Genomic DNA, 21,840 nt, shown 5'->3' with positions numbered 1-21,840 from the left:
GGAGATGTCTGCCTTCTCTCAAATATAATGGAACTAGATGGCACTCAGCTTGTGGTGCTCAAAGCCCCAAAAACACATTTGAAAAACCCAACAATGTCTTTTTTTGGAAATCATGACCTGGTTGGTCAAGATAATCCACAGATCGTATTGTGAGCAGTTTCGTGTAGGAACTATTTTGTTTATACCACACTATACCCGCAAACTGTATCACCACACTGAAAAAAGCATGCATGTACTGCTAGTTCACCTTGCACCACTGAGCTAGCTAGAGTTACAGCTCAGCCGAGGAGTACGCCAATAATATTTGCCTCTCTCACAAGCATGAGCCTCTCGTCCATAAGAAGAAGCACACTTCCTTTTGCGTGGTGACACAGTTGGCAGGTGTAGCTTAGTAGGAAGAAAATAGTTCCTACATGAAACTGCTCACAACAATGTCTGTGGATTATCTTGAGTAAACGTGTCATGATTTCTAGAAAGAGACATTGCTGTTGAGTTTTTCAAATGCATTTTTGGGGGCTTTGAGCGTCACAAGCTGAGTGCCATCTCATTCTGTCATATTTAAGAGAAAGCAGACACCTCTACAGCCGATATCTTTAACACTCTGCAACTTACATCAAACAAGCTAGATTGATTAATAGCACTACAGATAAGAGGGAAAATATGTATTTTTGATTTTGGGATAAACCATCCCTGTCAGAGCTCTATTTTTATGAGTTAATGGTGCATACTGTCGTTCAACGGAGCACTGTTAAAAAGCACACAAGGCGTGGAAACTGCCACACATTTTGCGTCACAGCACACACTGACAGTTCAATGTTGGATGATGATCATTCACACTACAGCCACATGAAGAACATTAGCAGGCGTTTGAAAAGATTCCATTCATGTACAAGTTCACAACACGCCCTTCTGTGTCATAAAAATAGAGCTCTGAAGCGGCTTCAGCTCCTCTCTCTCTCTGTGCTTTCATGTCAAAGTTGATGTTCAGCTGTGGGTTATGAACTAAGTAACGGCACTCGCTGATCTCAGCTCATCAGCCTTGTTTTAGAGGACCGATAACCATCCAACCACTCAACTGAACCACTCCAAGCAGCAGAAATATGACTTTATTTTTTTACATATATGAATGGTTACCACAGCTGTGAGAATTGTGTGTATGTTGTATTTTGCTAAGGTATGAACACTGACTGTTACTAATATACATCTGTTAACCATCAGTGGTATTCTTGACTAGAATTAATATAGAATCCCACTTTCCCACAGTGAAATGCAGTTAAAAATGTGTTAATCCAGATCAAATCTTTATAAAATATAAGAAGGAAAAACATCTGGGCAATAAAAGAAAAAGATAACACAGGGTTTCACCCCAGACTTATCTACTTTATCTTAACAAACTGCTGGCTACAACCTCCCTCCAAATGGAAACAGTGAAGTCTGATGATGTACTTCTTTTGGTTTTCCTGTGTGGGCAGAAACAGCCACCTTCCTCCGTACTGTGGCCGGTGCCTCAGTAAGCATGGGAACAAAATTATTTTCAATATATATCACATTAAAAAAAGATTTAAAATAACAAATGGGTATTTTTTTCCACGGACCCGAAACCCTGCATAGCTCACAAAGGTCAAAAAAGTACTCCTCTCTTCCTCCCTAACCCAGAAACTTATGTTTAAATCACCATGCTGGCTTTCCCCAACAGAGGAGGAGATAAAAGCTGTGCCTCAGTACAGAGGCCAACTCCTACCATGCTGTAGCCTTGGGCAGACGAAAGGCTTGTGGGCTACAGTACTCGAAAAAATAGCAGTCCTTGGTCCAGGGACCAAAAGTAAAACTATTGCATTAGACTACAGAGACAGTAGCTTACTGCGCTCCTCTTCCAGTTGGCATCTGTTGTTTCTTTCAGTGTATTTGTGAGCCATCATCACCCCAGGCTACAGCAGGTTCCTGGCTCTTTGCCTGACAGCGCTGATGGCAACATTGCTGCTGGTCAGGCAAACAGCCAGTCCTGCTGGCTCAAAGACAAATTCAAAGAAACAGTCGGTGCCAGTACAGGAACAAGACAGCAGCTGAGTACTGAGTGAGCGTTTTTTTTAATATAACATTTTTGTTTATGGCCAGGAATGCAATAACTTATTAGCTGCTGTGGTTATCAAACGGGGCTAATGAAACTGTTGATATCAGTTAGTTAAAAGTGCCCATAAGCAGATTCATAATACACTGAAGACAGGGCAACTCAGCTAACAACTTTGCACATGCACTTATAGTGAATCTATTCCCATTTTTACATTTTGTTAATGTAACCAAATTCCTTCATTAATCCCAATTTTAAGCAATATAAAATCATTTTGGCTAACGTTACTATCAATGGTGAATACACAGAGCCTGGCAGATATTTTCCAAATAATCTGTGCACAAGAATTGTTATTTGAGTCCAGAAATTAATAATTAGTTTCTCAGACATGCTGCATTATGTCCTCAAATTATCTAATTAGTTTTCTTAAGCAAGGTGATGTTCACAGGTTGTTGATGTTGGTCCTAGCAGGTAACTCAGGAGTGTTAGCTAGCTAACAGCTAGCTAGCTAGCAGTTCACATTATGTTGTAGAGTTAAATTACAGGTGCTTACTGATTTAATCCCCTAAACTATTTATATTAAGATATTTCATTCGGTAAGTTTCCCTTTTTCGCCTTAACTCTCTTCCTCTACAGTTTTCAGTAGTCTCGCTCACCAGACCTTTCTCAAGAAAAGTTTTCAGTGAATTAACTGGTCTTGTTTTGTAGTCAGCATAAAGGTGCTAACGGCTAGCTAACACCATAGCAGGTGGAATATCTTTCATGTTTTTTGTACAGTGTTGTTTTAATTATGTCAGAGTGAGATATACTTACCAGTGTGAAGATGGCCAAACTGGTCATGCTGGTCCTTAACTGTGATGGTTTAGAAAAATTAAAGTCAAATATGTTTTTGTGTATTTTTCGTTTGTTTAGTGCCAGTGAACTGTATTGAAAACCAACCGGCAATTTAGTGCGTATGTCGCCGCCATCTTGAATCGTAATAGTTCACCTATCAGCAAAGAGCTCCACCGGGAAGGTGTGTCGGTGGGAGGTCGGTGTCACCTTCACTGTGCACCGACCAACCGGTGGGAGTCACTAACGGAGCGGAAAGAACACAGCTGAATAATTCTATCTTGTCAAACTAAAATGGGGATAACTGAAAGCAGTAATCTACTCAATCTGCTTAGTTGTTTGTTGTTGTTGTTGTTGTTTGTTTTTCAAATAGAATTTTTCATTTTTCCACAATAAAAATTGCCATATCCTAATTTGATTTCCCTTGGAATAATTTGACACAGGTTATTTATTTATTTATTTATTTATTTATTTATTTATTACACTTCTAGTCTTAGTTATGTTCAAGGACAACACAAGTGAATGTATTAGAAAGATATTAGACATGTATTAAAAATATTTGCACCATCTCATCACAGGACGCCCATAAAACAACACAACTGACATTAATTCAGTTAGGTGCATTGTCCATCCATCCATTTTTATCCAAGGCCGGGTTGAGGGGGGCAGCAGGCTGAGCAGGGTAGTATTCCAGACGTCCCTCTTCCCAGCAACACTTTCAAGCTCCTCCTGGGGGATCCCAAGGTGTTCCCAGGCCAAATGCGACATATAATTGCTCTGGGTCTGCCCCGGGGCCTCCTACTAGTTGGACGTGCTTGGAAATCAGACTGGCCCCTTTTGACGCAAAAGAGCAGAACATCAAAGGCAAATCAAGAGAAAATGGCTAATGTGAAGTGCATTTCGAAACATTATGAACACATATGCACACATACACATAAAGAGAAAGTTGTAATCTTTATGAACAGACACCTGTGTATGTATACAGATATGTTATTGTTGTCAGACCATTAGCCAAAAGGGTTTGAAGACTGCAGTCTTGGTGCTACGGACCACTGTGAGTCCCCAGGCCCCTCTCTGATAATCACTATAAGCTACATTATAATGAATATTAACTATATGTAAGCATAAAATAACATGCCATTACCATATACCCGTGCAGACCTAGTTAAATGTTATCTTATCCTGTTTTTAAAGGCAAACTAAACCCTGGACAACCTTTGTGATTTTGACCCCACTTTACCTTATTTTGATTTCTTAATAATACACTCACCTGTATGGTGAAATAATATTACGTTAAAGTTGATTTAAACTTAGCTGAAATCCCTCTTGGCACCTCACTTCAGACAGACTCCCTCAGGGCTACGTTGCCCAGAGCCATGAGCTCTTAGCATTATGCTCCTTAATAAAGAGAATTATAATGAGCAGCCGTGGCAGTGATCCAGTGTTGTTCCTGTTAAAGGTTCTTGTATCCACATGAATATTATATACATTATCATTATTTTATAATATTATGAGTGAGCTTTTGTAATTTAATCTGCAGCTGGCTTATCTTTGGTGCCAAGTGATGTAACCATCAGCTGGCTGCTATACATTTTAATATATTTTCATCAAAGTCCTTTTTTTATTCCAGCAATTTTTAAATGTTCACAGGTGAGTTAAAGAGGCCGTTGATTCCTGCATGTTGCAGCTTTGAAGCACATAAATGGATCCAGTGTTGATGGTACAATGTTATTTGCGGTCTGTATCCAAACATGGATACAACACCTGTACTTGGCCTTATTTCTGTTCACATCTCTTTCACTCTTTTACAGCTTCACCATCAACAACAAGCTAATGTGGCAGCTGACACTGTACCTCACCAGTCACCACTGATCCATCTGGGTTTCAACTAATTACTCAAACTTCAGGCACCAAAACTTAACATCCCAAATTCAAGTGATGAATTTCATGACATTTAAGTCACCAGGGTGATCCTGGAAAGCTTTAGTCATAATGAGACTTGGGTAAACCTGGGGCTCCCAACGTCATCAGGTTTCAGCTTAGTTATCACTCACTGTAATTGAAATGAGTGGATTAAAAAACAAAACAGAAACTGCCTTCAAATGATAACTAAATTTAAATGACTGTCTGCAGGTTCTCTGCAAGCACGCCACGTTCTGATGTAAAGATGTGCAGACATTCTTTGCAGGTGAGTTGTTTGTTCGGCAACTGCTAACCACTACAATCCCATTTAAACCGCCACGTTTTAACACCATGGTAACACAAAATGTGTGATAACTGCCCCCACACACAAACCTTACACACACACACACTGAGTTACATCATTTCAATCAACCATCATGTTCCCATCATATGGCCTGAAATAACTGGTGAAACAGAAGTAACACGTCTGTGTCAAAGTGTACATCATTTCCTCTCTTAACCAAATGAAAGAGAGATGCTCGAGGGGAGGCTTTCAGAACTCCGTGCTCTTTACGGCTGCTGTTCACTCTGAGTAAACAAAATAAGTTATTACATGAATAAAACGTAGGGCAGCAACCCCATCTGAGCGCTTAACGTTGTAATTTCACAGTCTGATGTTGATGTCTTATGCTTGGTTGATGACGCATCTCTCAGTGGCTCATCTGAAATGTTGATGACACATGTTAATTCCTTTTAAGAGACATCACCACCTCCTCTGCTTCGATGCCACAGTCAACACTTAACAAAGACCGGGGGGGAGGTTTCAGGTACTTTGAAGAGTACTTACACTGAAAATCACTCACTGTGATTTCAATGAATGCGATCAATTCCCGATCATATTACATTTCAGTAGAGTTTCACTTAAGGTGTCCAACCTGGTGTTCATTTCACTCTTCAGGGAAGTAACATCTGAGAACAGCAGACAATACAAGGTGGCAAATTATCTGACTGCTGTGGCAGATCAGAAACTGAGAAAGACACTGACTATACAGACTCAATGATCACAGCCTGGCCGCAGAGACCGGCACACACACAGGCAGACTGTGCCCACTCGAGAAGACAGGCAGTTGCAACTCTGTCAACAGAGACAGGTGGAGACAGAGCAACATTTCCAGCTGAAGTGTAGCTTATATTACATCAAAACAAAATTCTTTACAAAACTTAAATGTAAACTCCAAGATTTTGATTCACTCTCTGACAAGACTAAAATGGTTGCTTGGAGAAGATAGTGTCAGCGACATAGGTGCAGCAAAATACATCAGTGCATGTCGCAGCCTAAGGCAGAATTTATACCTGTGCGTAGAATCGACACCATACCTACAGCGTAGGCTCTGCGTCAACGTAGACCCTATGCACCATAGCCTAACATGCACCTCCCCAGACACGTTGCAGCGATGCAGACCTCCTGCCTATTTTTGTAAGCTAAAACCATTTCCCTCAGTGGAAACAAAGCTTTTATTGACTTTAATTTAGCAGATTTTAGTAAATTGTGAAGAAAATAAAGCCTCCACAAAAACTGCATTTAAAGTCTTGTGTGTGATTTATCCTGCCTTCATATGAGCAGAGGAAACATGTCGCTAAGCTAATTTATACAATGTGAAATGCCATAGGCTTGTGCTAATAACGTTAGCATGTTATATTTGTTTGGAAAACGTGTTTAGCTTAAGACAGTTGTTTTGTTGGTGAGCGTTGTCCCTAGTGTCATATGAGAAGGGGAAAAGATCGCTAGCTGCTAGGCTAATTTATACAATGTAAAATGCTATGGGCTTGTGCTAATAACTAAGCGCATTGTATTTGTTTGGAAAACGTGTTTAGTACAAGACAGTTGTTTTGTCAGTGAACCTTGTGAGCTGTAATGGAGCCGATTTTTGTAACATTACCTTTGTTAAATGTTGCTGTTGTCCATATGAAAAGAGGACAACAATTTATACAATGTAAAATGCTATGGGCTTGTGCTATCAACATTAGCATGTTGTATTTGTGGGGAAAATGTGTCCAGATAAAGACAAGTGTCTGTGAATGCTGCGAGTTATAGTGAAGCTGATTTGTGTACTTGTGTTTGAAATTGTCTCTATTAAGCCATGTTTAATGTGTGTTTAATGTGTGTTTTGGATCAACTAAACTTTACAGCACTTCACAGAAACCTCCACCACTGACTAGTGTTTTGGTGTATGGTGAATGTGCTAGGAAAGATAGTATCAGCCCTGTTTCTACCTGGAGCTCGCATGTATGGAGCCTGGGTTTGGTTGAAGATGGCAGTGTTGTTTGGGCTGAGAAAGCCATGTGTAAGTAAGGAGGAAGTCCAGGAAGAGGAAGGTTATTTAATTGTGGGAGTGGCCTATTTGAATCCATTTTGTTTGAGGCCATGCAGCAAGGTGAGTGTGTTTGCTGATCCTGTAAGTTCATTTAGCTCCTTTAACTTTAGCTTATATTGTAGTTATGCTATGTAGCGTGTGAAATAGAGTATGGTGAATGTGCTAGGAAAGGTAGTATCAGCCCTGCTTCTACCTAGAGCTCACATGTACGCAGCCTGGGTTTGGTTGAAGGTGGCAGTGTTGTTTGGGCTGAGAAAGCCATGTGTAAGTAAGGTAAAGGAGGTTGTTGGGTTGGTGCAGGGAGGGGAGCAGTGAGACCTGGCATTAGGGAAGTGTCTCTGGGACGCCAGAGATCACTGTCTAGCCTCCTGGAGGTGTCGTGGGACCAACTAGACGAAACACTGGTGAAAGGAGGTTCCCACCCAATGACCCCAAAGACATGCTAGTTATCACTGCTCATTGGTTTGTATAGTTAAGCCTTGCCATATTAGCTTATCATAGGGCTTAGGTTTTTCACAGAGTGTTGATCCTTTGTCTAGAGCACAAACTTCCTGTATTTATTTGAACTTTGGAGGTGTGACGACAGAGTGACACAGACACACCACCGCACAAGCGTGCATGCTCACGGTGCTGCCGGCAATGTGCGTAGGCTATGGCGTAGGGTCTACTGCACAAGCATAAATCCCGCTAAGAGACAACCAACACAAAAACATACAGTTAATTTCATCACAGATCACACTCTGCCTTTTTATTTACTCCTTCACTTAATACGTTTTTTTCTCCTTTAAAATTTAATGTCTATGCATTTGTAATAATACATTGTTGTTAGTTGTTTTTGAATTTCCACTGTCTTAAATTGTAATTGTGCTTTGGCAACACATAAGAAAACACACACACTAATGCTTTTAATAACTTTTAACCCACACCTTTTAAGGTTGTGTGTACAGTGTATTTTAGAGTACTGATACTGCCATTTATGAAGTTGTTGTTTGTCTGTCACTGTTTTGTGTGAAGTGTTTGTCTTTTTGCCAGTACCAAAGAAGATTTTCCATCTCATGTAAATTAAATGGATGATAAAGTTTTCTGAGTCTGAGTCTGAAGAAATGTTATGCCAATAAAGCTTATTGAATTGAACAGAGCAACAGCATAATGCACATTTCTATACAATACAGTACTGTGCAGTACAGGAGCTATAATCTTTTGCCATCTGTGTACAAACACATGTTTGAGAGATCAGCAGTGCAAAAGCATGGCGGTCTATAGAGGTGTGAAATAGAAGGGATATTATGAGTCATTGATCAGGTGTGGGTGGGTGGGTGCAAGTGACGAACACCAAGAGAGCAGATGAGGTGTAAATGCTTGACCCCCACAGTGAGGGGTAGGTTACTCTCTTAATTAGTTACTTACACTCTGCCTAATCAACTTTATGCTTTGGTGAAACATCTGAGCATCTGAGACGTCTGTTCCAAGATGACAATAACAGCATGATCTGTTGCAAAATGAGCAGTGACGATGATGAACCATGATGCATGATGCATGAATCATATGCTGTTGCCTTCACGGTGACTAAGTGAGGCCTCACGAGACATTTCAAATTGACGTATTAGACAACGCTTTTCTGTTTCGGAGGCTTGTGGTGGCACAACACCTCACAGAGACACGTTTGTAAATGCAGGAAACCTTGGCCTGTTTCACTCAGCTTTGTCAAGTTTGAACTTAAAGGTTCAGTGTGTAGTATTCAGGGGGATATATTGGCGGTAATAGAATATCATCTAATGTTTCCTTTAGTGTATAATCATTTAAAATTAATAATCATTATGGTTTCTTCACCTTAGAATGATCTGTTTATATCTACGTAAGGAGCAGGTCCTCATCACTTAAGTCCTGCATGTTGCAGCCATCCAAACACTGGCTTTAGATAGGGCCATTTGTGTTTTTGCGCCACCTACCATAGTTAGCAGGCCTTCTGCAATGGGCAGCATCGGACAAACACTGATTTGTAACATGAAACTGCTTTATTCAGTGTTTTTACGTGTTTGAATCACTGGATCTGTTTGTTTTGTAGAGCAGGAAACCTCTCTGGGTAATTCGACTCCCAATAAAAACCCAAAAAATTAACACTGAAGGAATCCTAAGCAAGGGTTCACGTTTGGAACATGGGGAAGTTTCAGCTGGTTGCAATCTGCAATCATCATTGCGAGATGCCACTAAATCCTACACACTGTTCCTTTAAGACATAAATATACCCTGCTAACATGTGCATCATTTCCAAACACCTGCCTTGTTGAAAAACCCAGAATCTACATTTATGCAAATTAATGTTAAATTTAAATTCTAACCACTGGACCATGATGTCTCCCACTACACTCAGAAGTCCTTCCTCACTATGGAAAGCTGCATTTTGGACCATAATCTTCTTACAAACTAGCTGTGAAACATCACTTTGCACAGTGAAGTAACAATAAACACTTGTTTAGGTGGAGGGGGATTTTAAATGTTACAAAAATGGAACAGATAACATCTTCCTGTTGCTCTCTACTTCCTCCTTGAGATGTTCTTGTCATGCATACCACTTTTTATTTTGTCTTTCATCTGATGTGTTACTAGTCAGAATAGTACAGAATGAACACACCCACTGAATAACCACACGGTTTACAGCAGCTACCTAACTTGCTCTGATTACAATAAATACAGTCATTATAGCTAAACAATTCAAACAGGATCAAGAAAATATAGGAGTGAATGCAAACCAATTTTAATCTGCTCACAAAATTTGCTTTATTTTTGTCATTTGTGTTTTGATGAATGCATAGAAAATGATAACGCTCCACATATATATGCAGTACACACATATATTAACTTGAGTGAATCATAACAGTATATCTAAATGTGTAGTGCAGATGGGACATCTGTCCATATGGTTTAACTGATTCCATAAAAATGAGAATATAACAAACCCCAGGGAGGAAAAAACAGCAACACAAAATTTCACAGTGTATTGTAGACTCTCAATGAACTTCGCAGACTGGCAATGTAAGGAGTGACCAGAAGATGACTGCTATAAAAAAATGGGCCAGGGCACAGACATCATCATCGTCATCATAGCGGGTAACATAGCATGCTTTATAAACAGTGTGCTTCTTCTTCTTCTTTTTTTTTTTTATAAAACAGTACAATACAAAACAGTTTCCAGACACAATGGTTTCCATATCTACAGGATGAATTCAGTAAAGGACAATGAAAATTATCAGCAGTTTACATTTCTAAAATGCAGACAGAAACCTTTAACTGATTCACAGTTTGTTATTAATTATTCTATTGTGTGAGCTTAACATGTTGTGCAGTGTGCATGTGGATGAACACAAACGCTAAATGAAGTAAATGGGACTCTTCATTCTGTTACACCTGCAGAAGAGGGGAGTGGTTTGCTGTGTGATTACAGTTAGTGTCATTTAAGTTGAAACTCATTTTCACCTTCAGTTTAACTGGATCAGGTCAGCCTTCCAAGACTTCACAGCTGTCTTTGGGGAAAATGAAAAAGGTTTCTTACTTTTAAGTCTAAAGGTCGGAGAGGTCAAATTCTCTCATCCTTTTAATCAATAGTGCAGAATAAAGTACCACCTCAAGCCAACAGGGGGCAGCAGAGCAACACTGTTAGACCTGCAGCAGTTGAGCAGTCAGATAGAGTGATATTAGTTCCCAAGTATTAACCCACGGATCAAGAGATAAACCTCAAGGATAGAATAATATCAGCTGTTCACCTGTTCTCTCACTCTCTCCAAATTACATCTGAAGTCATGAAGGAAACTGGATTTAATGGCCCCATTTTCTGTTTTTTTTTGTTTTTTTTATAAATTATTGAAACGACTACACATTGCCTTGCAAGGCCCAACACTTACACATTTGCATTTACAGTACGTGCCATGAATATCAGCTCAGGTTAAAGTTACAATCTCAAAGATCTCCGCTTAGATCTCTGGTGGCACCTGTGGCGATAAGCGGTAACTGCAGTGTGTTTGTAGGCAGACTTTAAGCTTGAAACCAGGCTGGGGAATTTATTTATATCAGCTTGTTTTATGAGCTCTGCTGCTGGAGAGATGAAAGGGTTATCACAGCATAGATGGTATGTGTGTGTGTGTGTGTGTGTGTGCATATATGTATGCATTGGTGTGTGGATGTATGTATGTTTCGAGGTGTGTAGAAGCGGATTAATGATGCCATTTGTAATTTTTCCTGGGAATGTCACCACACACCCACTTTGTAGAACAGTGGAAAACTTTTATAATGATCACATCTGTCAGAAAAGTATTTTAACTAAAGTTTTTCCTTCATTTCTCATGCAGATTATCATCTCGTTGACATTTGTATATTAATTACTTGAATATAAAGTAATGAAACGGACAGCTTCACTACCAATATCAATCCACCTGATGAGGGTGGCTTCAACTACAGGTGTTTTCATTGTGTGTGCTCTTTTTCTGTCTCCATTTCTGGCAGCCATGACTGTTTCCTGTTGTTTGTGTAGACTACACAAGGTCACTTGAGGAACAAAATGTTTCGCTGCTGCATCTTGTTGGTTTGTTTTGGCAGTAAGCTTGGAGTCGACTTTTTCATTGAGAGAAAAATGACCTTTTTCCCTATCACGGTTTCAATGTGCACACAGCACCAGCTTCATGTTGCCATCCGGAAGCAGAGGGATCACCACGAGGCAAAGGATCATGGGAATAAAGTAAAAAGTTTTTAAGAAATGGAATAACTGTGTTTTAAAAAACAAACATATGTTGACATGTATGACAAGAAAATGGACACCATAAGCAGACAACGTGATTACTGTAAGCAAATATTTCAACGGCATTTGTATAGGAGTGATTCTGTCCCAAGTTTTTTATCACTATTGTAACTATGATCACTGTAACCGGCCTCCACTGTACTGCAAATGCAAGGAGTTCAATCATTGGGCAGCAGGCTCAGTCACCACTGTTACTTCATTTGGCGATAGATAGTGACTTAAAGGAAGACTTCACCTGCAAAATGACCATTTGTGTATCAATTACTCGCTGCGTGTTACCTTGAATTTGTGATGCCATTTTTCTTGTATGCCTCCAAGGTGAACGGAGAATCCAAAAAAGGCGAACATTCTTCATGAATTGAAGTAATCAGGGTGTGTATTTAACAACAGCCAAACAACTGTGGTTATTTGGGGGGTCCGTTCCTGGTGGAGCAAAAGGCGTCGTTGAGGGCTGAGGACTCTTAAATCCTGGAGCCAACTCATTAGACCAAACCATGTGCTGCCATGTCATGGGGGGGATTTGGGTTTGGCTAGTTTTGCTTTGTATTTAGTTGAAGTTGCTGTCCATTTTTGTTACTCCTTGTGTATTATTTGGTTTGGCCAAGCCACTACAAATGCTCAGTCAGATCGGTTTGTTCGGTCAACATCTTCTTTAGTTATTATATTGAGTATAGTTATGTTATGGCGACCTCTTTTATGGGCCCAGTTGTTCATTTCTTGGTTTGTAATTTTTCATGCATTTTTTTGTTCAATAAACATCCATGATTTTGTCAACAACTCCTGGGCGAGCTACTTGTTGGCGGAAGTGTTTATATAATGTAACATTTCAGCGAAAATGAATGTGTTTGGGAAGTACTGAGTATACAACTGGATAAATGAGACTTGGATTATACTGCAGCCTCAAACCCGAACATAGGCCCTGGACTGTCTGCTCTCAACAGCAAGAGATTGGCAGGTCCTGGTTGATCTAGGTAGGCAGCTGAAGTTCCTGGACACCATCACAGCCACAACACTCAGGCTTGATATGGTCCTGATGTCTGTCCCCTGGGTAGACAGGATGGAGCATGCATCTCTGGTGGCAGAGTGTCGAAGGCAGGGATGGGAGGCCCACTGGGTGATGTCTACACTAGGTCCTGGGACTCTTAGGGATCCACGGACAGCAGCGACAAAGAGCCATCAAGAACATCTTGGAAGCCGCTGAAAAGGTTTCCCGTTGGCTTTGGATTAAGAGGGGTGATGAGTGTCGGGGCCTGATCATCCCCGGCTGGGTCGCCAGGATGAGGGTGTCTGAAGTTAAGACCTGAAACACCTGATGACACCGGGTTCCTCTTTGGATTCTCTGTCACCGAGGAGGCATGCAAGAAAGCTAACACGGTGAGTAATTAAAACACAAACGGTCATTTTGTGGTTGAAGTATTCTGTTAACAGACATTTACTAGTATTTAAATGCAAATCTGTGAGGTTATTACTTTAACGAACCAAAAACACTGATTTACATTCTATGTAGTAGAAATTGTATTCACATACATATGTATTTAAACAATTTGAAATAATCTTCATAACCACTTCTACTTAAACTTTTACAAAATGCTATACAGCTATCATAGGAGGCATATATAGTTCTAAGTTAGCATCCAGCCCTTTGTATTATAGTGGCAATGTCCTGGACTTTCTCTCCTCTCTGGCTCAGTTTTATTATGACCTTTGTCAGCAAGTTTCTTTCTCACATTTGCGTTTCCCCCTGCGTGTCTCAAACACATCAAGGTCCTGAGGGGAACCCACTTAACACCTCCCCCCTACTGCTCAGCCAATCCTCCCCATTGTCACTTACAGCCCAAAAAAAGGCAAGTGAACTGAAACCTGATGTAAAACGACCCTTCCTGATTTGTAGCGTGGGCTCAGGAATCTGATGACATGAGCAGGTGAGATTGGATTTGGAAAAAGAGACTTTAACAGTGGAACTACAGTAGAGCAGAAAAACTGATCACTCAACAGTACTATAAACAACCACAAGGATTTCAATGTCAATGATTACAAAATATATAATACATCTTATACAGTGTATATCCTACCTATACAGTATGAGCTAGTCAACTGTGGGATGAATGCACCCCAATTTACAAATAATACACCTTATTTAAAGTAAGAAGCCAACTCTGTACACGCCTTCGTCTTTTACACAGTTAGTTACAGATCAGGGGGTATGTCTTTTGCAGTGTGTGAATAAACAATGGTAAACTAGCGAAGGGTGCGTCTGCGTGAACTGATTTGTCACCACATGAATGTGCATTGGGTCCTCTAATTGTAGCTTATCCTGTAGAGTCCTGTTTAAAACGGCTTTGACCAACTTTTAGTGGTATCCAATGAGAAGCAGGTTCTCTCTACCACATTACATGGTGCTTTACGGTCAAATTGGCAGTGTTGCAGAGTCTCTTGGTGTCTAATGTATTCTGTACAAATCCACCATCAGAAAAAAAGCAGAGCCTCTATATGTCTGTCACAATAGTGCTCTAAAGTCCTGACTGTAAATAAGTCTAAATATGCAGTATATAGCTGGAACTATTCAAATACATATTGGCAAGTCCTTGGCATTCACTGAGCACCACCCTGTTGTAATGTATTCATGAGTTTAGAGATAGAGAGCTTGAATCACCTCAGATGGAGCCGAGAGGTGACGTCCTTTAAAGATGAAGAGGACGGAGTTCCTTGTCGGGAAGAAGGACGGAGTTGGCAAGAGTTTTGTCGAGGTTAAAGACTGCTGGGACTGTGAGTGCTTTTGTTGCTTGGTCTTTTAACAGTCTATTCAAGGTTCTGAGACATCTTTATACCTTTACAATCCACGTTTCCTCTGCACAATAATGTGAACACACAACAAAGTGATAGAAATGTATCAAATCCATGCAGATTTCCTTTTCCTCATATATACAGTAGCTTCAATAACAAAACCTTGTCTAGATAAAATGTCCTGTAAATAACTGTATTTAATGTTCTGCGAGCACAAAGCTCCACTCCAGCGTCTCGTCCCTTTAGCTTGAGACTGCTTGTAAACAGAATCAGTGGAAGAATACTAATGAGAGGAACAGATCCGAATAATCAAATCATTTTCATGTTGAACTTGCGTGCCCCACCCTGTCCTCCGCTGGCAGTGGGTCCATCCACCTTTCTGAAGGAATACTCCACTGAAAAATTGTTCTTGTGCTGCCCTCTTCCTCGACTCCACACAAACAGCAGAATGAAACAGAAGAGAACTACCCCCAGGAACATGATACAGCCCATAGCTGTGGATATGAGGATGGTTTTGAGGTCCAGAGTAAACTTCAGGAAGACTCTGGTGTCATTCAGATTTGTGTCATTAAGGTCCCCAGCATAGTATGTGCGGTTGGCCATTAGGGCTGCATCTAGTGGCAGCCCGCTAACTGTAAGTGTGGCAAAATAGGTGTCATTTCCACCAGCATTGCTGGCTATGCAGATGTAGGTTCCACTGTCTGTCACCTGAGCGTACCGAATTTCTAACGTGCCCTCTGGCAACACAGTCAGGCGTCCGCTGCTCTTTGTGGTGATGCGGCGGCGTTGAGGAGAGATCCAGAATATAACTGGTGTCGGCTCACCTTCTGCTCTGCAAATGAATGACACAACCTGCCCCTCGCGGGCTGATACCTGCTGCAGTTTCCTGTTGCGGATTTTGGGCTTCTGGCAGGTAAAGTGATCAAAGAGAGCTGAGTCAGAGAAAGCGTTAAGAGCTCGTCCCTGCACCTCCACCGGCGTCATGCACACTGGGGAGGCACCGTCAAAATTGAGGGTCTTCCTGCGCTGTAGGATCCATAGCAAGCGGCAGTCGCAGGCCAGAGGGTTCCCATCCAAGCGCAGCGTCTCCAGAGTGTTGACAGACTGAAAGGCTCCCTCTTCCAGGGACACCAGGCTGTTAGTGGAGAGGTTAAGGAGGCGGATTTGCCTTAGACCACCCAGTGCATATGGCTGCACTACCATCAGGTTTGTGTTGACCAGGTGCAGCTCCTTCAGCCTGACAAGGTCCCGCAGCGCCCAGGACTCCAGCACAGAGATAGGGTTGTAGGACAGGTTGAGGCTTGTGAGGTGAGCCAGACTGCGTAGGGCAGAGGTGGGCACAGAGGTGATGTTAGTGTGGGTGATAGACAGCCAAGACAAGTTAAGACCCTGCAGGCTGTGAGGGGAAATGTGCTCCAAAAAGGGCCAGTGGTCGATCTCGAGGCCCCTCAGGTTCCCCAGCTTACGGAAGTTCTGGTCCTCTAAAGCAGAGATACTGAGGTAGCGGAGCCGTAGAGTCACCAGGTTATGCAGGTAGGACAAAGACTGGCTGGACACAGACGTCAGGTTGCACCTCTCGATGGTCAGCTCCTTCAGCCCCACTAAACCCAAAAAAGCCTTGTTGGAAATATAAACTAGATCATTGTCTCCAACCTCAAGGTTTTTCAGACTTTTTAAGTCTTGGAAAGTAAAGTCCAAAAGAATTACAATCTTATTCCCACTGAGGTCCAATGTTGTTAGGTTGGAGAGACGAGAGAAAGCCCCCATGGGGACCAGTTTTAATTGGTTACCCCTCAGTGAAAGTGACTGCAGGTTCTGGAGACTAGAAAAGGCGTTCGGTTCCAGGACACTGATCATGTTCTCGCTCAGGTCCAGCTTCTCAAGACGTGAGTATGGAAGCATATCCCCATGCTCTACCCAGCGAAGTTTATTCCCACTCAGGTCCAGGATCTTGGTGTCCAGTGGGATGCCATCTGGGAGGGCGGACAGGCGTTTACCGTAACAGGAAACAGTCTTGTGTTTTGCAATGCACTCACAACGCTGGGGACAACCTTGCCCCTGGGTGGGTGACACTGTGATCATCAGTAGCAAGAACAGGAAAGGCAGGAGCCAGCCTATATCCTGGCCCAGGCTCACCCCCATGGCCCTGCTTTCCACTGCTCCCCCCTGCTCCTGAATCACTGGGCCAGACACCTGAGGAGAGAGAAAGAAGGCAGAAGAGGAGGAAAGGGGGAGGACGTGGGAGGCCAGAAAGAATGAGAGGGGGAGACAAAGAGACAGACAGTGAGACAAATTAATTAAACTCAATTCCCCTTCTACAGCAGCTATCAAACACTCTAAATGAGTGGAATTACTATTATAAACTCTAATTGACCCGGCGCAGCAGTGAAATTAAAGCTAGAGCTCCAAGATAATCCTCAAAGGACTGAGTCTGTATTCAGTTAAAACAGTTCGATTTACAATGGGCGACTGTGCCTCGCGAGCAGGTTTTAAAATCATATGCCAGTACACAAACACACACAACGAAAAAAAAATCCCCTAATAGCTATGAGTCAATTTTATATCTGATGGTTGTTTTGCTCTCCAGCTAGTTCATGCATTGTAAATGAAAACAGGGAAATGGGGAAATTGAAAATCTATTGTATTCACAAGTCCTCATGTGAGACATCTTAAAATGCATGAAAAAGGAAAACAATTGCAGCCTCTCGAAAGCCTTTAACGGCTAATAGCGCTGCAAAATGCGCCCAAATGGTCTATTTATACAGAGTATTAAAAAATAAACTCAACCTGCATGCAAACAGGCTGAATTAAATATGAACATAGCTCTAAACAATCTAATCTGGATCATATAGCACAGTATGTCCAGCCACGGTGTCTCTGACTAAATGCCCAACAAGGTCACTCTCTATAGCAGAAGGTTACGACTCAGTGCATCACAATAGCTCAGTCCATCACATCATCTGCATAAGTCTCTGAGGCATGAGGCTTATCATGAGAGGAGCCTGACCTGCCTATGGGTTTCATATGACACACAGACATACGCACACATGCACAATTCCACCCCTCCGTCTGCTGGTGGATGTTGGCAGCAGAGCGGTAATCCCTTTATAAACCCATTGTCAAATACCAGCCAGTGGGATGGAAAGTAACTCCAGGAAACATATTCCATAACGTCGTCATTATTGAGTGCTGAGGCTGACGGTGTGTTAAGACATACTGAAAGGCCGCTGTGCACAGGTGACTATAAGTGGTTCACACATCAGGAGGCCACTGGTCTAGAATAGGAGCTCGTTATGTTGCTAAAATGACATGAAAAATGTGCTCAGTGATACATCGTCCCTAAAACACAGAGAAAAACTGGGCACACACATCACATGAAACACTATCCATCATTTACAAAGGAAATCTATGACTGTTAAAAATAAGGGAGGATGGCGTTAAAGGTGTTAAATTCACACCTACTACTGTTACAGATGACTTCATAATTCATTTAATGACCCTCACCTCTACACGTGTTCCAATTTACAATTCACCCTGGCTCAGAGATGAATATTCCCATTAGCCAATCTGCCACTGAATTAAATTAACTGTCTGAGAATGCGAGCAGAGCTGTCTGATAGCAGACAGGCTTAAAATGAGCCGAACATAGTTAAAAATCAGTTAAGGACACAAAATATGAACGTTTCAGATTTTTACAGAGCCATTAGCAGTATCTAAAAAGACACTGTGGTAGACGGCAATGTACACTGCCAACACCCCACGCACGCACACATGTGTCAGACATAGCAGTCTGACACGTAGCCTTTCACAGTCAGCACATTTTGTGTCACTCACTGCAGTCTAACAAGGGACCAGTTGAAAAAGCAGAAGCCTTTTTCTGCATCTGGAGGCAGTCCTTGGGTTTGGGTTCACACTTTATAAATGGAAAAAAAAAAAAAAAAATGCAGCTCAGGCACTGCTAAATTTTGTCTTTTGCCAATATATCACGGCACTTTTGTGAGAACCTGGTGCAGCAGAACCTGAGATATCGTCTCCTTTAGATTCTTTTCCTTGTCAAAACCTGACGTCTACGTTACCCACAATGGCACAGTTTTAACAGCTTGGTTGCATATTCAGATGTGTTATGCTGGTAGCACCAAGCAGCACCCTCTGGGGCTGTAAAATGAAGATAACATGAAGTACAAAATCCTGCAGTTTGTTGGTGAAGGTTATCAGTCATCCAGGTCGTGGTAATCCTAAGTGCTATATCGTAGGCAACTGGATATACTTGAGTTTCTTGAAGACGTTTCACCTCTCATCCAAGACGCTTCTTCATTTCTAACGGACTCTTGTGGAGTCGTAAGCTTTGAACCCTGTGTGGGTGGGTCACGAGAGGTGAAACGTCTTCAAGAACCTCAAGCAAGTCCAGTTGCCTACAATATAGCACTTAAGAAAAACCTCAGTTCATTGAAGAACCACTTGAGGTTGGTTCCAGTAGTGAGTCAATCCTCACTGACCCCTATGTTAACATGTTCAACTTTACAGCAGAAATAAACATGTTTACAGCCTGGTATTAAAACAGACCCGAGCTCTATTTTTCCTCCCTCATGACAACTGTACGCCCTAGATTATGCACAATCAAGGATGTAGCTGCTTTGAGTGACAGGCTGTCTGCAAGGTGTCACCTCAGGCTCTCTGTTAGCTCCACCGTCTGGTCCAAATATGCTCAGGTCACTTCTGTTTCAAAAAATCCTTAGATGGCAAAGGCCAAAACGCCAAATTTGAGGAAAGAAACAGGAGTCTACAAACCAATGGGTAATGTCACGGTGGCTATGTCCAAATCTTAAGCCCAGTTCAGGCCAAAGATTCTCAACGAGATGAGCTGACTGGAGAGATGAGCAACTACTTGCAATGCGCTGCTCTGCAACATTCTAAAACCTGACAGTTCACACCAATGCAACTACATGAGACAGAGTACCATCTCTATGCAACAACTCTCTGTACTTCTGTTCTGAATTCCATCTTTTCAGGCTAATTTTGTGGCTGAATATAATCTGTAGCTTCTTAAAATATGAACGAGGACACTGATAGTCAGATACTGGCTACAGCTGCATTTGTAGTGGTGACGAAATGGCAAAAAACAGAAGCAAAAAACGACCATCAGATGGACTGTATTCATAATAAATATGCCACAATAATATAAATAACCGGCACTAATTAATCAGTCAATGAGAAAGTGTGTGAGGGAGGATAAGCACACACAGCAAGAGACAGCAGTGACCCACCGTCCAACACCAGCACACCATGAGGACAGAAACAGAGAGTGGAGCACCTGCCACAGCAAGCAAACATGCCATCTGTGGTCATTTTGACTGGACCAATGGACTTCACTGCAAGTCCACTGGCTGTAGAAGCAGGTGATGAGTCATACGTTCTAAAACCAGACGCTGGTGATCTGACCAGCTGAGTTGCAGGTGACACCATCAGCCAGTTCACACTGCTGCAACTTTTCTCTGCAATGTTCCTAAACAGTTTCGTCTTGTCGTGAATCATTGGTCTGAACTGGGCTTTACACAGTCTATGGTAGCAGCTAATATAACCTGGGGTTGCTAGCCTCAGCCAGAGGAGCAGGCTACAGAGGTCTGGTAAGCTCACCTCTTTCTAACTCCTCCAGATTTTTACATTGTCAAACTTGTAGCCCTCAGCCCCAGTGGACTCTGACACAAGTGACATCACCTGAGGCAATTTATCAGACTTTGCTCAGCTCTCTCTGGAACCATACAAGGCTTTTATACAACAATTCAGTGCATGGAAAAAAAGTCTGTTTACAAGACCTCTGATGTGAAAAATCAGTCCATTATTACTGAAATCAGTATCTGAATAAATCGTTGGCATGAAATTGGCCCTACAGCCTCTGAATCATCGTTCACAATTTGGTGAAAGTAGGTGTTCCAAAGGTTCACAATTTGAGAGGTGGTAAGTAACACAGTTCACATTCAAAATACACCACACACTCAATGATGTCATGATCTGAACCTCTGGCCTTCACCAAGTGAACCAGCTTCCACCTACGAGAAGCAGATATTTTCAAATCTATTGTCTCACAGTGAAAAATTACACTCTTTCCTTTCTTTTAATTCTTACTGAGATGCAAATCATCACATCTATTGATGCTGCAAACAGACTGTAGTGTTCCCAGGTGTTTGTAGATATTCGTTGTGGGGTGCATATATGAAATACATTCATTATACTAGCTATTTGATCATTTATCTGTGCTAGATTTTTCACTCACTGGTGAAAGAGACACTTCTCACATCTGGCATGCAAGAAATTGGCTCAAAACTCTGAGTGGCTGCTCTCATTAGAAAATAATTAATAGTTACAGTTTTAAATGTTGTGTGAGGCTGTAAATATTCTACAGCATTCTGTAAACAAACTGCTTGCATATGCGTTTTAGGATGCAGTGACATTTAAAAGTTGTAGCAAGAACAGCTCACCCCAAAATCCAAAATACAGATTTTTCCTCTTGCATGTAGTGCTATTTATCAATAAAAGTCTACTCCCAATTAAACACCCAGTCTCTTTAATGAGCCTGGTGTAGCTACACATATAAATAAAGGCCTGTCTCAATCAGACGCTCGGTCTGGCTGTCAAACAGTTCATTTTTATAGAAGTTCTTCAGATTGCTGGCAACTCATTTGAGTTGAGAATGTTAGCTGTTTATATCACACAAATAGAAATGTTTAAACTTTTGTCAATATAGAGATGCTACACATTGTTAGCTCCGTTTACTTCATTTTATTAAAACCATGAGCATCAGATTTCAGATTTACCAGCATGATGAAAAAGCAAATGTTGACTTGTCACTGACTATCATAAAATCAGTGTGTCCATTCCTGAATTACCTGGTAAGTTGTTTATATTCCTTTAGTCAGTAAGAAAATAATAATCAAACAAATTAATGAAAAAAAAAGGAATCCAAGTTGTGAGTATTGCTTAAACAGGTTAAAAAAGTGGTGTTGTGTCTGTATGTCGAGTGCCGTTAGCCTTGGGTGCCCTGAAACAAGTGTCACAACATTACACATAATTACTATGTTATTTGAAACCTAATT

At 41.5% G+C, this 21,840-nt stretch overlaps 1 protein-coding gene across 1 annotated transcript in view; it reads right to left on the bottom strand.

Annotated features, from left to right (window-relative positions):
• Positions 1 to 9,948: 9,948 nt before the first annotated feature.
• Positions 9,949 to 21,840, bottom strand: part of lingo3a (leucine rich repeat and Ig domain containing 3a) — a 61,409-nt gene continuing 49,517 nt past the window's right edge. Inside the window, exon 2 of the mRNA XM_049587233.1 lies at positions 9,949 to 16,942. Within this exon, the coding sequence (XP_049443190.1) occupies positions 15,059 to 16,891 (1,833 nt within the window). The 5' untranslated portion in view covers positions 16,892 to 16,942 and the 3' untranslated portion in view covers positions 9,949 to 15,058. The remainder of the gene's footprint in view (positions 16,943 to 21,840) is intronic.

The sequence above is a fragment of the Epinephelus fuscoguttatus genome, linkage group LG10, assembly GCF_011397635.1.
Source record: "Epinephelus fuscoguttatus linkage group LG10, E.fuscoguttatus.final_Chr_v1".
NCBI lineage: Eukaryota > Metazoa > Chordata > Actinopteri > Perciformes > Serranidae > Epinephelus > Epinephelus fuscoguttatus.
This window is presented reverse-complemented; position numbering and strand designations above follow the sequence as displayed.